Source organism: Lutra lutra, chromosome 3 (assembly GCF_902655055.1).
Source record: "Lutra lutra chromosome 3, mLutLut1.2, whole genome shotgun sequence".
Lineage (NCBI taxonomy): Eukaryota > Metazoa > Chordata > Mammalia > Carnivora > Mustelidae > Lutra > Lutra lutra.
This window is the reverse complement of record NC_062280.1, coordinates 184,835,041-184,848,960: the sequence shown is the minus strand read 5'-3', so window position 1 is coordinate 184,848,960 and position 13,920 is coordinate 184,835,041. Positions and strand designations below refer to the sequence as shown.

Below are 13,920 nucleotides of genomic sequence, written 5' to 3'. Positions count from 1 at the left end.
AGCATATTCTGGCAAGGACGACAATGAATTTTTTAAAAATCTGTTTATGCCAGTCGCTTAAGTGTCAACTGATGTTAACTTGAAATATCTATTGATTGAGGCTACAGTCTTACTTACATCTGAATGTCAAAGTCACCATTAGCCCATTACTGACATTGTGAACTGTCCATTTTCACTCTTGGCTCTCCGATTTAGACACAAGAAAATGTAGAGTTTCAACACTGTGTGGGATGATTGCTATTTTCCGAGCATCTGGGATTGACCCCGTTGTGTTTGGGCGATCACTCATCAAGACGAAGAGATAAAATGCATACACATGAAGGGGAATAATCCTTGCTTGTAATCATGAAGATAACAATGGAGAAAATGAATGGCAGGTAATAACATATCCCCCATCTTCCACACAATCAGATACCTGCAGGACCTAATTCCTCATTTATAAAAAAAATACCAATATGTCATATTCTATGTAAGTTCTGCTTCACCATGTCAGCACTTTTAACGCCATAGATCTGCCAAGCTTTATTAAAATTCTTTTTCACATGGATCTGGGCTTGTCAACTTCTACAGCGCACGGATACAGCCTCAGAGAACGTCCTTGTTACACTAAATCTCTGAAGACGGGACAAGAGAGAAATCCTCCAGTCTTTTAAGTTTGGCCTATCAGAGCACACAGCCCGCGGTGTCCTGTCAGCACGGAGGATGTGCTTTTGCATGTGTAAGTAATTACAACACGACTGTGGTTCGAATATCGTTACACAGAACCTTCTAGTAGGAGAAGCGTGCACGCATTCAGAGATATGAATCCAAGAACAGAGCTGGTGTTGACACTGGAATCAAGTGTCAGGTCCAGTTTTCTTTATGAAGCCATTTCAGAAGCAGCATTCTTTGAGTTACTGTACTAGAGTTTTATCCTTGAGCCTTTTTTATTTGTGTTGTACCCTAATTGGCACATTTCACCAGTGGCCAGTCCCTATTAGGAACAAAGACGTCTGCCTGTAGCCACGTTTTCCAGGGGCCCCAGAGGAGTTCTTGGACTTTGGGGCCAAGGCAGACAGTAGATGTGTCAATCAAAGCAGGTTTACAGGAGCCCAGGAAGGTAGTGAACACAGAAAAGGCGCCCCAGGGGAAAAGGCTGGTTCAGGAAGCCACAATAAAGGAGTAAAGGGAAACTGCACGCAGGAAGGAGAAAGCCCGGACACACCAATAAAATCAAGCCAAATACATTATTTTGTATTCTTAGCATTATTCTAGAACAGTACATCTCAGACTAAGTGTATGAGGCTCCAATGATCTCGACAGGCCTTGGCGGGTGGTTTGATTCTTCCCAATACGTTAGGACCTGATAGCTGATCTGACGGAGCTTAACTAAGATGGAGATCCAATGAGGAGACTCACCAGGCAAGTCCAACGATACTCAAGAAAAAGTCCGCTGGTGGTGTTTAGGATGCCGGGGCCATGTGGAATTGCTACCAAGACTTTTTAAATGCTTTCAATCTTTGTTCTTATCTTATTGCAAAACCCTATGAGCCTGCTCAGGAGCACCAGCCCATGGACCAGGCCTTGTTCAGCCTATTCTAGAATGTGTAGCGAGTGGCAGAAGATGTAACTTCTCAACCACTGAATACCAGTCTGGTCACACTGAGCTTGCTAGCTAGTAACATCCTAATGGCCAGATCCCAAGGTCTGTCTGCTCTGTGCTCCCCATGTGACTATCTGCAACATCTGATATCATCGATTACTCAATTTCTGAGATTCTGCTCCCTTTCCTTTCAGGACAATATGCTTTTCTGGCTCTTGTCACCTGTCTTCTTTCTCTTAATCCTCTTTAAATCTTGTTATGCTTTGATGTTTCCTCTGATCCTATTCTTTTCTCTCTGTAGCCAAATGGTATCAACCTTTGCCAACAAACCTTTACAGGGTAGTGATTCTCAAAACTAGTCAGCAGGCAGACCGCTATTATTAATGCGAACAACATTGTGCCATGAACTGTGCTTGCTGCTGGGGAGAGAGCCTGAGAAGACACACCACCTGTACACTTGCTGGTGTGTTGGTCTCCCCTGGCGTGCTCTGCACTGTGCTCCGCCTGTGCGGACCCACATCTCATCACTGCTTATCTGGGCCATTGCAAGATTCCCATCACTGTACCTGCCAACAGTCTCTCATTCCAGATTACCATCCCCATGGACCATCTTTTTAAAGTGAGTGTCTGACCTCTAACCATATACTTGTCTTTTGAAAGATCACTGTTACCCCTTGCCTATGCCAAGTCCTTCACATTCCTGAACTAAAATATGACCCAAATAATATGGTTCCAATCAATCTCCTGGCATCCTGTCCAAAACACCATGACCTTTCAGGATTTGTGCCTTTGAACCTGTTGGGCCCCTGGCAAGAAAACCTTACATCCTTTCTCCCTCTGTAACACCTATTTATTCTTTAAGTCTGAGTCTGTCACCTCCTTTACAGTGCTTTTTCCAATTTCCCAAGACAAAGGGGGACATGTATTTCTCTGGATTCACACAGTGTTCTATACACATCTCTGCCTTTGCCCTTATCATTTGCACCACACTTGAACGTTTGGATAGTCTTTGATTTCCTCAAGGACAATGCTATTTGTTGTTATTTCCTGTTTCTTGTAGAACAATGCCTGACCCAGTAAGTGCTCAGCATACCTTTGTCCCTCAAAAATACTAGAATGCTTCTAACCACAGAAAGTGTTTTGTTTTTTTTTTTTAATTATGCAGGCAAAATAGCCGTGCACAAAATGGTTAGTGAAATAGTTTTTACTCAAGAGTTCAGTGTAGGTCCCCAGCTTAATGCGTAGCTATTCATTTCTTTGTATTTTATGCCTCGGGGAAACCCTCTGCTTGCAGCTACCTGCACACATCAGTTGGTTTCATCCTTCTGTGCTTCTGCTCGCCGTTGCCTTTGCCTGTAGCATCCTTCCCCGTGCCAGATACCCTCGTCACCTGCCCAATGCCCATGCATCCTTCAACATGTGGTTCAGGCTCCTGTGCCCCTGAAAGTTTTACAGCACACGAGATGAAGCTATGTCCCTCTCCTTTCTGTTTCAGGACATTTATTGCACAATTCTCTCAGTACACATTGATTCTCTGTGTGTCTCTCTCTCTTCCCAATAGTACCTGCAAATACGTTAACTTGCTTGATCGTGGTATCTCAAGAACTTACCAATAATACTTGACATATAATATACAATGAACAAGTGTTTATCGATGAGGGCAGAAACTAATCGCCAGAACGCCTCCACTTTTGTAAGAATCCACACTTGGATCAGATGAATATTGGGTTATTACAAACACTACATCTTGGACGGTAGAGGAGAGGAAGACTATACCTGTTAGGAACAGTCAGAACTGTGGTTCACAGACTTTTCCTAGCTCTGCTTTATTTAGACAGAGTTAAGGAACTCGTTAACTTCTCTTTCGATAGGAATAAAACTTCATTATCAAATGCAACAGGGAGAAAGTGCTCATTTTAATGGAATTCCAGTAGATAGTATAATTTCTAAATAAAATAGCCTAACTGAGGTATAGGTATTAGAAAGAGACACAAGCTACAAAAAGAATACACAAATAGTTGTTTTTTTTTTAAAGATTTATTTATTTTAGAGAGACAGAGAGAGAGAGTGGCAGGAAAGTCAGAGAGAGAAGGAGAGAGAATATCAAGCAGACTCCTGCTGAGTGCAGAGCCTGGCTTGGGGCTCAATCTCAGGACACTGAGATCATGACCTGAGCTGAAACGAACAGTCAGAAGCTTAACCACGGCCTGAGTCACCTTGGTGCCCCACAAAATAGCTTTTAATGCATTGGAAATAAACGGCTTCATTTTCCTCAATTTCTACCCTCTTCTTATCTCAACCATTTTTAAAATCCATACACCTAAACTATATATTTTCAAGAGAACTTAAAATTAATGGGAAATTTTGACTGTTTTAATCAAAATAACCAAAGTGGTTTTTTTTTAAAGTTTTATTTAAATTCCAGTTAGTGAACATTTAATGTAAAATTGGTTTCAGGAGTAGAGTTTAGTGATTCATCACTTACATACAACACCCAGTGCTCATCGCAAGTGCCCTCCGTAATGCCCACCACCATTTTGCCCATCCTGCCACCCGCCTCCCCTCAAGCAACCCTCAGTTTGTTCTCTATATTTAAGACTCTTACGCTTTGCCTTCCTCTCTTTTTTTCCTCTGTCCACTATGTTCATCTGTTTTGTTTCTTAAGTTCCACATATGAGTGAAATTATATGCTCTTTGTCTTTCTCTGACTGACTTACTGTGCTTAGTTAACCTCCTATGCTCTAGCTCCATCCACCCTGTTGCAAACAGCAAGATTTCATTTTTTTGATGGCTGAGTAATATTCCATTGCATATATACACCACCTCTTCTTTATCCATTCACTTGATGGACACTTGGGCTCTTTCCATAGTTTGGATACTGTTGATAATGCTGCTGTAAACATTGGGGTGCATGTGCTCCTTTGAATCAGTATTATTGTATTCTTTGGGCAAATACCTGGTAGTGCAATCATGGTTGTAGGGAAGTTCTATTTTTAACCTTTTTTTTTTTTTCCTTTTTAAGATTTATTTTATTTATTTTGGGGGAGAGTAGATGGAGAAGGAGAGAGAGATCGAAGCAGACTTTGCACAGAGCCCAGAGCCCGGGCACTGGACTCAGTCTCATGACCCTGAGATTATGACCTGGGCTGAAACTGAGTGGCACACTTAACTGACTGGGCTACCCAGGTGCCCCTCTATTTTTAACTTTTTTTTTTTTTAAAGATTTTATTTATTTATTTGTCAGAGAGAGAGAGAGAGGGAGAGAGAGCAAGCACAGGCAGACAGAATGGCAGGCAGAGGCAGAGGGAGAAGCAGGCTCCCTGATGAGCAAGGAGCCCAATGTGGGACTCGATCCCAGGACGCTGGGATCATGACCTGAGCCGAAGGCAGCTGCTTAACCAACTAAGCCACCCAGGCGTCCCTATTTTTAACTTTTTGAGGAACCTCCACACTATTTTCCAGAGTGGCTGCCCAAGTTTGCATTCCACCAATAGTGTAAGAGGGTTCCTCTTTCTCCACATCTTTGCCAACATCTGTCATTTCCTGCATTATTAATTATAGCCATTCTGACTATATCATCATGGTTTTGATTTGTATTTTCCTGATGATGAGTGATGTTGAGCCTCTTTTCATGTGTCTGTTGGCCATCTGTGGGTCTTCTTTGGAAAGATGTCTTTTCATGTCTTCTGCCCATTTCCTAACTAGATTATTTTTGGGGGTGTTGAGTTTGACAGCTGCCTTTTTTTTTCTTCTTCTTCTTCTTCTTTTTTTTTTTTTTTAAGAGAGAGAGAGTGAGCAAGCAAGCAAGCAGGGATGGGAAGACCAGAAGGAGAGGGAGAGAATCCCAAGCAAACTCCATGTTGAGCATGGAGCCCAACATGAGGCTGAATCCTACTACCCTGAAATCATGACCTGAGCCAAAATCAAGAGTCAGACACCCAAATGACTGAACCACCCAGGAGTTTGATAGGTTCTTTGTAGGTTTTGAATTATAACCCTTTATTAGAATGTCATTTGCAAATATCGTCTCCCATTCCTTAGGTTGCCTTTCAGTGTTGATGATTATTTCCTTCTCTATGCAAAAGCTTTTTATCTTGATGAAGTCCCAAAGTTCATTTTTGGCCATTCTTTCCCTTGTCTCTGGAGACATGTCTAGTAGGAAGTTGCTCCTGCCGAGCTCAAAGAGGTTGCTGCCTGTGTCCTTCTCTAGGATTTAGATAACTTCCTGCCTCATATTTAGGTCTTTCTTCTATTTTGAATTTACTTTTGGGTATGGTATAACAGAGTGGTCCATGTTTCATTCTTTTGCATGCAGCTGTCCAGTTTTCCCAGTACTATTTGTTGAAGAGACCATCTTTTTTCCACTGGTTATTCTTTCCTGCTTTGTCGAAGATTAGTTCACCATATAGCTGTGGGTCTATTTCTGCATTTTCTATTCTGTTCCATTGATCTATGTGTCTGTTTTTGTGTCACTACCATACTGTTCTGATGACTACAGCTTTGTAATAGAGCTTGAAGCCCAGAACTGTGATGCCTCCAGCTTTGCTTTTCTTTTTCAAGATTTGGCTATTTGGGGTCTTTTGTGGTTCCATTCAAATCTTAGGATAATTTGTTCTAGCTCTGTGAAAAATTCTGGTGGCATTTTGATAGGGATTGCATTAAATGGTAGACTGCGTTGGGTAGCACTACACCATGGTAAATTTCATACATTTTCAATGAATTATATTAATAATCTATTTTCATTGTAATGGCTCTTAGCACTAGTATTTTGTTACTATTTTTATCATGAAATTATTTATTTATCAACTGCAAAGTACTTTCTGAATATAATGTCCACAGCACCATCATAAAAGCAGCAAGCATGCATTATTTATGCTGACTTAAAAGTTGTAAACATAGAACATTATTGATAATTTTGAAAGACCTATCTAGTCTTCCTAACACTGTAAATTACTGAAGTAACCTACATTGAATAATCATCAATTACAGAAGAAAATACACTAACCACAGAAGAACTATAAAAAGTTCTTCATTCACCTAAGACCTTTCTGTGGTCCTTTTCATTTTTGGATGACTCCACAGAAGTTAACTCCAATTATAAGATCACCATAAAAGGCACAAGACAAATGAGTCAGGTGATAGCTACAACAGGTGGTCTTACCTTATATCTTAAATTCTTTCCCAAAAGCAAATAGCTAAATAGAATACCATTTCTCTTGTAAATTTTATCCATGGTAAATTCTTCAGAATGGTTTTCCACTGCGATCAGAGAATGCTCTCAATGGATGTATTTCATAGCCTTCATTTCATCAAATTTGATGATAAATTTTCTCAGCCTTATAGTCCATCAACCACATTTATTGAAAATTGACTCTCTGTTTATTGCTTCTAGGCATTGCATTGTTAATGCAAAGCTGTTTACTCAGGTAGATGAACCAGCCAGGAGGCTCTTCATAAAAAAACAACAATGTGTGTAGCAGACATGGCAGGTGTCTACTGATGAATATATTCTGGTCTTCCTAAAGACTAAAAGCCAGACTTTCTTGTCAAAGTCATGACCCACAAGAAAGAAGGATTTTAGGTAGATGGATGGATGGATGGATAAGTGGGCAGATAGATACATAGACAGACAGGCAGAAAAAAAGATCCATGGCAGTCTTTAGCAATAGTGCAAGTTCTCTGGATCTCAGCTCTATTATCTACCGTACTCTCTGGAATGAATCATTGAAATGACTTGCATAGCTGATGTAGTTGTATTGACATAATTTACAGTGTTTACCCATGGAACTCACTTTTATTAAAGCAGAAAGATGGGAAAATCATGTCTTCTTTGTTTAAATGGCATCAGGACAGATCCGTGAAGACACAAGAGTCATTTCTCTATTTGCCTTCGTGATAAATAGTTGAAGCTTGGTCTAAGTAGACAACCTGTTAACACCTCTTCAGATAGGCCTCTGTCTGTGGGCTTCACAGTGTCTGACAGGCTGCCATCCATGTTTCTAGTCACGAATGGGTGTATATATATAAGGGCACGAGAGTGGTGTTGTCAGAAAAGGACAATGTTAAAGAATAGTCCAGATGCTTTCTCTCCAGGCTACAACATTATCAAAATTTGTTTTTTATCTTCCTTTAAGGGCTTTGCCTTCCATGCCTACCTAGTATCATTCAGCACAATATGGGGCATGGAAAGTCAATGCTTAAAAAGTCAGGAGCAGCAGTAAACCCGATAAACTAAAGAGGGTAACTGGAGGACTTGATCATATCTAAACTAATGAAGAGAATCAGAGAGAAACAATGGCAAAGTCCTTCCCCACTCCAATCTTTTTCATTAAAATGGTTTTATTTTTTATTTATTTTTTTAAAAGATTTTAATTATTTATTTGTCATAGAGAGAGAAGCGAGAGTGAACACAGGCAAACAGAGTGGCAGGCAGAGGCAGAGGGAGAAGCAGGCTCGCTGCCAAGCAAGGAGCCCGATGTGGGACTCGATCCCAGGACGCTGGGATCATGACCTGAGCCGAAGGCAGCTGCTTAACCAACTGAGCCACCCAGGCGTCCCTCATTAAAATGGTTTTAAATCCACTCTCCACCCACCACACAGCCTAGAGCTTAAGACAGTATGTTATCAATAACCTTAGAAACCCCTGTGTATCCTTCATATATAAAATCTCCAAACCTAACCCCCAAAGGTAATGACCATCTGATGTTTGTGTTTACAGCTTAAAAATTTTTTCTCACATATATTTTATTCCTAAATACTGCATTGCTTCATTTTATACAGTATTTGAACTTTATATATATTGTATGCTTTTGTGATTTTCTTCTCTCAAAATGAGGTTTCTGTGATTCATCCACAAGTGTGGCTATAGTTCACTTATTTTCAATGCCACATAGGATTTCATGGTGTAAAGGATTCATGATGTACACAAATGGGACGTTTGTGATCTTTTCACTTTTCATGTTATTGCAAACAGTGCTGCTATTAACATGCGTTTACATATCTACCTGTACACGCATGTACATGCCTACCTGATCCATTCCAGGGGTAGAACTGGAGTTTTGGAATATGCACTTTTTCAATGGTACACGTATTTTCTAATTGCTATCCAAAGTGAACCTGTCCACTTATACATCCACCAATAAAGTATGCAAGATACCAAATCTCCTTATTTTGTTGACCCTTGGCACTAGATAAAAATAGTCATTCAAAGAGAAAATGAATCCTGGCTAGCTGACCACAGATGCTCACTCCAGAATCGTTCAACACTTCTAAGAACCGGATCTCCATCGCTTCTCAGCCTTTTGGCTAAGATCAAGTGTAGAACCAGATCTCCAGCTACAGTTACTTAAAATTAACTAGCTCCATTCAGTACCTAGAAGAAGACAAGGCTTTTATCTATAAGGTGGCAAAGAAGAAATTTAAAAAATAACTGTGTTGATACCTACAAAGTATTCCTCCATTTTTCTAGTAAGAAAATTCCCTGATATCATGTCAAAATATTTGTGTCAAATGGCTGTGTTTTGCCAAAGAGATAAATTTCCCAGTCAAAACAATTAATTAGAAGCTATTAATGACATCTTCCCCAAGATTTAGGAAGCCACTGAAAGAGAGAAGAGAAACTGAAAGAAAAAAAAAAAAAGTATTCTCCAAATCAAGATGCAGGAGATAACCTAGTTTGTTGATTTCCATTTGGGAATTCTACCTTGAATTCCTTCCCTCTTCTGCAATCATTTCATCAACTTTAAATCACCCAAGTAATGGACCACAGGGAGGTTTCTGATTTATGAACAGCTTATATCTCCAACGCCATTCCTCCTTCTCTGTTTATTTAGCCCTGTAATATTTTATTCTTATTACAAAAAATTACTTTGGGTGCTGAAAATTATCAGCACACCAATAATCCTAGTAGATCTCTTTCTGGTTTACTCAGCTACTGACCATCTGGTAATCATTAGGAGAGAAAGCTCATTGGTAAAAATGTTTAAATCCTTGAGTCATAAGGTATTTTCTTTTTCTTTCTTTTTTTTTTTTTTAAAGATTTTATTTACTTATCTGACAGAGAGGGAGAGAAAACACAAGCAGGGGGAACAGGAGAGGGAGAGAAACAGGCTCTCTATAGAATGGGGACCCTGATGCAGGACTCGATCCTAGGACCCTGAGATCATGACCTGAGCCAAAGGCAAATGCTTAACTGACTGAGCCACTCAGGTACCTCCATAAAGTATTTTAGAAAAAAAGATGCTCAGCTTCTTTTAAACCACATATCTCTATCTGTATCTCTCTCTCTTTCTCTCTATCTATCTTTCTACCAGAAGGTAGTGCACAAATGTCAGCCCAGGATTTATGATTTGCCTAGATTAGGACTCATGAAACTCAGACCAGACAAGCCAATGTCTGCACAGAACAGTCAACATTCCATGGTCACAGGACCACAAACGACATCACAAACCCACAGCAGTTGCTCGGCAAATGGATGTTACCCATGCAAGGATCAGGAGAAGCATGAGCTCAGTGTTCTTTCTCATCAGGTCTGGAAAAAAAAAAAAATGCAAAGCCATACTCTACTGGTGGTTGCTCCATGATGTCAACCTCTAGGCAAGAAAGACTAGTAGATTAGATTTTCATCTACAAAGACCTCAGACTGAGATAGAGAATGATAAAAGGGAGGGGGGCATCTCTGGGCAATTGTTAATGCTACCTTCTGAGAATTGGCAGTGGCCTCTCCCAAGGCTTTTTAGATACTTTGCTAGAAAACACTCTCTTGTGCACCAGAACATCCCCAGGCCACAATATTTGCATATAATTATTATTCCCACTCAGCCAGAATCCAAGTAAACAATCAAAAATGTTGCATTGCATACATCAGTCCATGCTTTGAATTTCTTACCTCGTGTTGTTTTAAAAGCTGGTTGTGTGTTTCTTTCTTCAACAAAAGCAAAGACTTCAATTTGAAGCCCCTATAACTAAAGTTATCTTTATTTTTTAATTTTTTTTCAAAAAAGCTATCTGTTTAAGCATATATGGGGTATATGTTTATTTCTTGTACTTTTCTATGTTTTAGACTTTCCCAAGTGATATTTCCTCTTGCTATTCCACCTGGCTAATTCTTTATTAATCTACTTTTGGGGCTCTAGTTCCTTTACTGCTAGAATATTGTTGATTTTCAGTTGAAAAAAAAAAGACATTGTTTTTTACATCAGTATCACATGCCCCTTTTATTATTAAATCCCATGTGACTATCATTTTTAGAAACTTCTTGAAAATAGTCTTTCCCTATGCCCACATCAACTGGGTATGGACATGTAATTTAAAAATGGATTGCTATGAAATTTATAAATAGTGCCATGGAGAAACACTTTTGAAGGGTATACACAGTCTTCATGCAAGATGCAAATACTGAGGACTTCAAAGTGGAGAAAAAGAAACATGGTAGCATGGTACCCATAGTTATGAGAAGTGTGTAGCTCATTGCCATAGCAATAAGAAAGTAGTTTTGGGAATTAATCTTTGTACAAATATGACCTTTTTAGGCGACATAATACCAGATTCCCATTACGTATCGTTTTTACTTTACCTCTTAGAGTAATCACCTTCCAGTTTATTTGTGGGGCTGACCTCATAAATGGGCAAGCCCATCTCCTAAGGACAGTTGCATGTCAAGGAAGAATTTAAACAAAGGCAAATATCCTATACACAGGAAAACAGTCAATGTTTAAAGAAAGCAGTGGAGAAAGACCCCTTGCATTAAAGGTTTAGAGATATCCTCAAGGAAAGGCATGATGGGTATTAGTCATTTATCTTGCTTATAAGCCCAATGTAGTATGTGGCATTGAATTACAAAGCTAACGGATAACAAAAGGAATTCTCTGCCAGAATCTATACTTTGTATTCCTTATTCCTCCCTAATCCAGTTGCACAGGTGTTAGCAAAGGGATCTTCCTCCCCTACTAAGGAATTTGGCCACTTTCACAAGAGTGATAAAGAAGAAATGCCAGGAGCTGCCATTCCGAACAGCAGCTTGTCTCTACTTGCAGACCGCATGAAGTCTGTCTCCTTGTGACTTCCTCGAGGATTAGAACCTCCGGATGGACTGTTTCACGACTATTTATCATTCTGAAAACTCTGATCACAAGTGCCAAGTGGTCCTGGTTACAAGACACCTGTTTCTACACCATTCCCGATAAAAGCTTCTCTGCTATATCGCTGATGAATGTTGGCATTATGTTCCAAACATGGAATGGACTGAAATCCTGTCTTCTCTCACACAAAGCAAGAAAAGAAAAAAAAAAACAAAAACCAGAATTAAACCTTGACCTTTATCTGATTTCTCTAAGAGCAAGGTCTGCTGTAAGGGAGAAGTTTCACCTTGAAAAAAAAAAATTTTTTTTTTTGAACGGTTGTTTTAAAAACAGAGCGAAAAAGGAAGACCAATTAGAAAGATGGCAGATTTTCAATTACCTTAGAAACTCGGTTTGCAACTTCTCTGCCCACAGTGAGCCCCTGGACAAAAGTCCGAGCAGCAATGAAGGCGCGGGTGACCTGAATTTTCAGTTTCCGAGGTACATCTCCAAACGGCTTCAGCTGGTCCGTGTACTTGCTCACACATTCCAAGTAGTCCTCGCTGAAGTGATACTGTGGGTTGATGAGCTGGAACATCCGTTCCAGGAGCCGAGCCCAGAAGTCATTGAGCATCTCCTCCAGATTTACGTTGCCCCCAGTATAGTATCTTTTCAGCTCTGTGAAAAGATCCTGGAACACTTCTGAATTCTGCATGTACAGCATTCCGTAGGTCCGTACAAACATATCGTTCAGTGACTTTTCTGCATTCTCCAGGAGCTCTCGGAAAAATTCTGGGAAGAAAACAAGGAAACCGTTATGAATGGGTGAGATCTGGAATGCCCCATGCATCTACTTAGCTTAGAAACAACAGTTTCTAAAGGACCTTTTCAAACAAATATATATCCCGTGGTTAAGATATCAATGAACTGGTGACAGTATTTTACACAAGACTTGCCCTATATCTATGATCTTCTATGAGTCAAAGAAAACAGAAGACATGATATCCGCTTGAGAGAACGTCCGTTAACATTAGGAGTATACCATTCACTTCTCCTCCAAAGTAGTTGCTTCTTTTTTCATTTATTGTTAAATTTTACGAAATCTTAATTTGATATAAACTCAAATCAAAATATGTTGCAAAGTGTTGTCATTAACATAATAACAAATGCATACTGATACAAAACTTTTGCTCTGACCTATTTACAAATCAGTTCTAATACCAAATTCAATTAAATTGCTGTTATTTGGACTACTTCATAAATGGGATATTTAAATTAGTGTAATATTTTGGACTCTTTGTAGTTGCTATATATAGCAATCAATTATCAGTGTTCAGAGATTCATAATGCAATTAAATTTACTTAATACCAAAGCTCTAATGAACATAATTTAGTTTGCCATAATGAATCAGAAAGTTATGAAGTACTTTGCATTGTCATTATAAATATAAACTATCATTTTATAGAGTTTGAATAAAATATAGGCAATTGGGCTTCCTGCCTAAAAAGTTCTAACTGAAAAAGAGTACACCAAGAAATGAATTCTGCTATCACGCAGGACTTGAATATTAGTGGACTCACTTATAGGATGCAAGAAATTAGAAATTTTTTTTAGGATTTTATTTATTTATTTGACAGAGAGAGAGAGAGAGATCACAAGTAGGCAGAGAGGCAGGCAGAGGGGGGGGGGTAAAGCAGGCTCCCTGCTGAGCAGAGTGCCCCATGCAGGGCCCCATCCCAAAACCTTGGATCATGACCTGAGCCAAAGGCAGAGGCTTTAACCCACTGAGCCACCCAGGAGCCCAAGAAATTAGAAATTAATGTCATTGGGTACTGTTAGCCTCTATGGGCCTCACATGAGGCCCCCCTGAGACATATTTCATGTAAATAAGAACACCTATCCATTTGCACAAAGGAACTTCGGGAAGGAAGCTCAAGTCTTATCCCATTTGGAGAATGTGATTTGAGGTGGGGAAGAGGCTAAGACAAGATAATGCGTCTGAGTTTATAAATTCAAGTTCCCAACATTAGAGAGATTCTGTTTGACCTCTCATAGTTCTCTCCGTTCTCTGATACCATGTCCTCTCTCAGCTAATGCAAGGACAAAGCAAGTCCAGCACACCTCAAGGAGTCCCAGTAGGAATACAAACAAAAACAAGCAAACAAACAAGTAATTTCTTTTTTTCTGGAACCCTGGAGGGTTTTCTCCTGAGACACAGAAGGAAAGAAGCCATGAATCTCTCTACAGATTCCTTGGAAGTTAACACCTTATTTCTGCTT

At 39.6% G+C, this 13,920-nt stretch overlaps 1 protein-coding gene across 1 annotated transcript in view; it reads right to left on the bottom strand.

Annotated features, from left to right (window-relative positions):
- Positions 1–13,920, bottom strand: part of GPC6 (glypican 6) — a 1,108,998-nt gene that overhangs the window by 530,430 nt on the left and 564,648 nt on the right. The window contains exon 3 of the mRNA XM_047720233.1: positions 12,041–12,432. Coding sequence (XP_047576189.1) covers positions 12,041–12,432 — 392 coding nt within the window. The remainder of the gene's footprint in view (positions 1–12,040; positions 12,433–13,920) is intronic.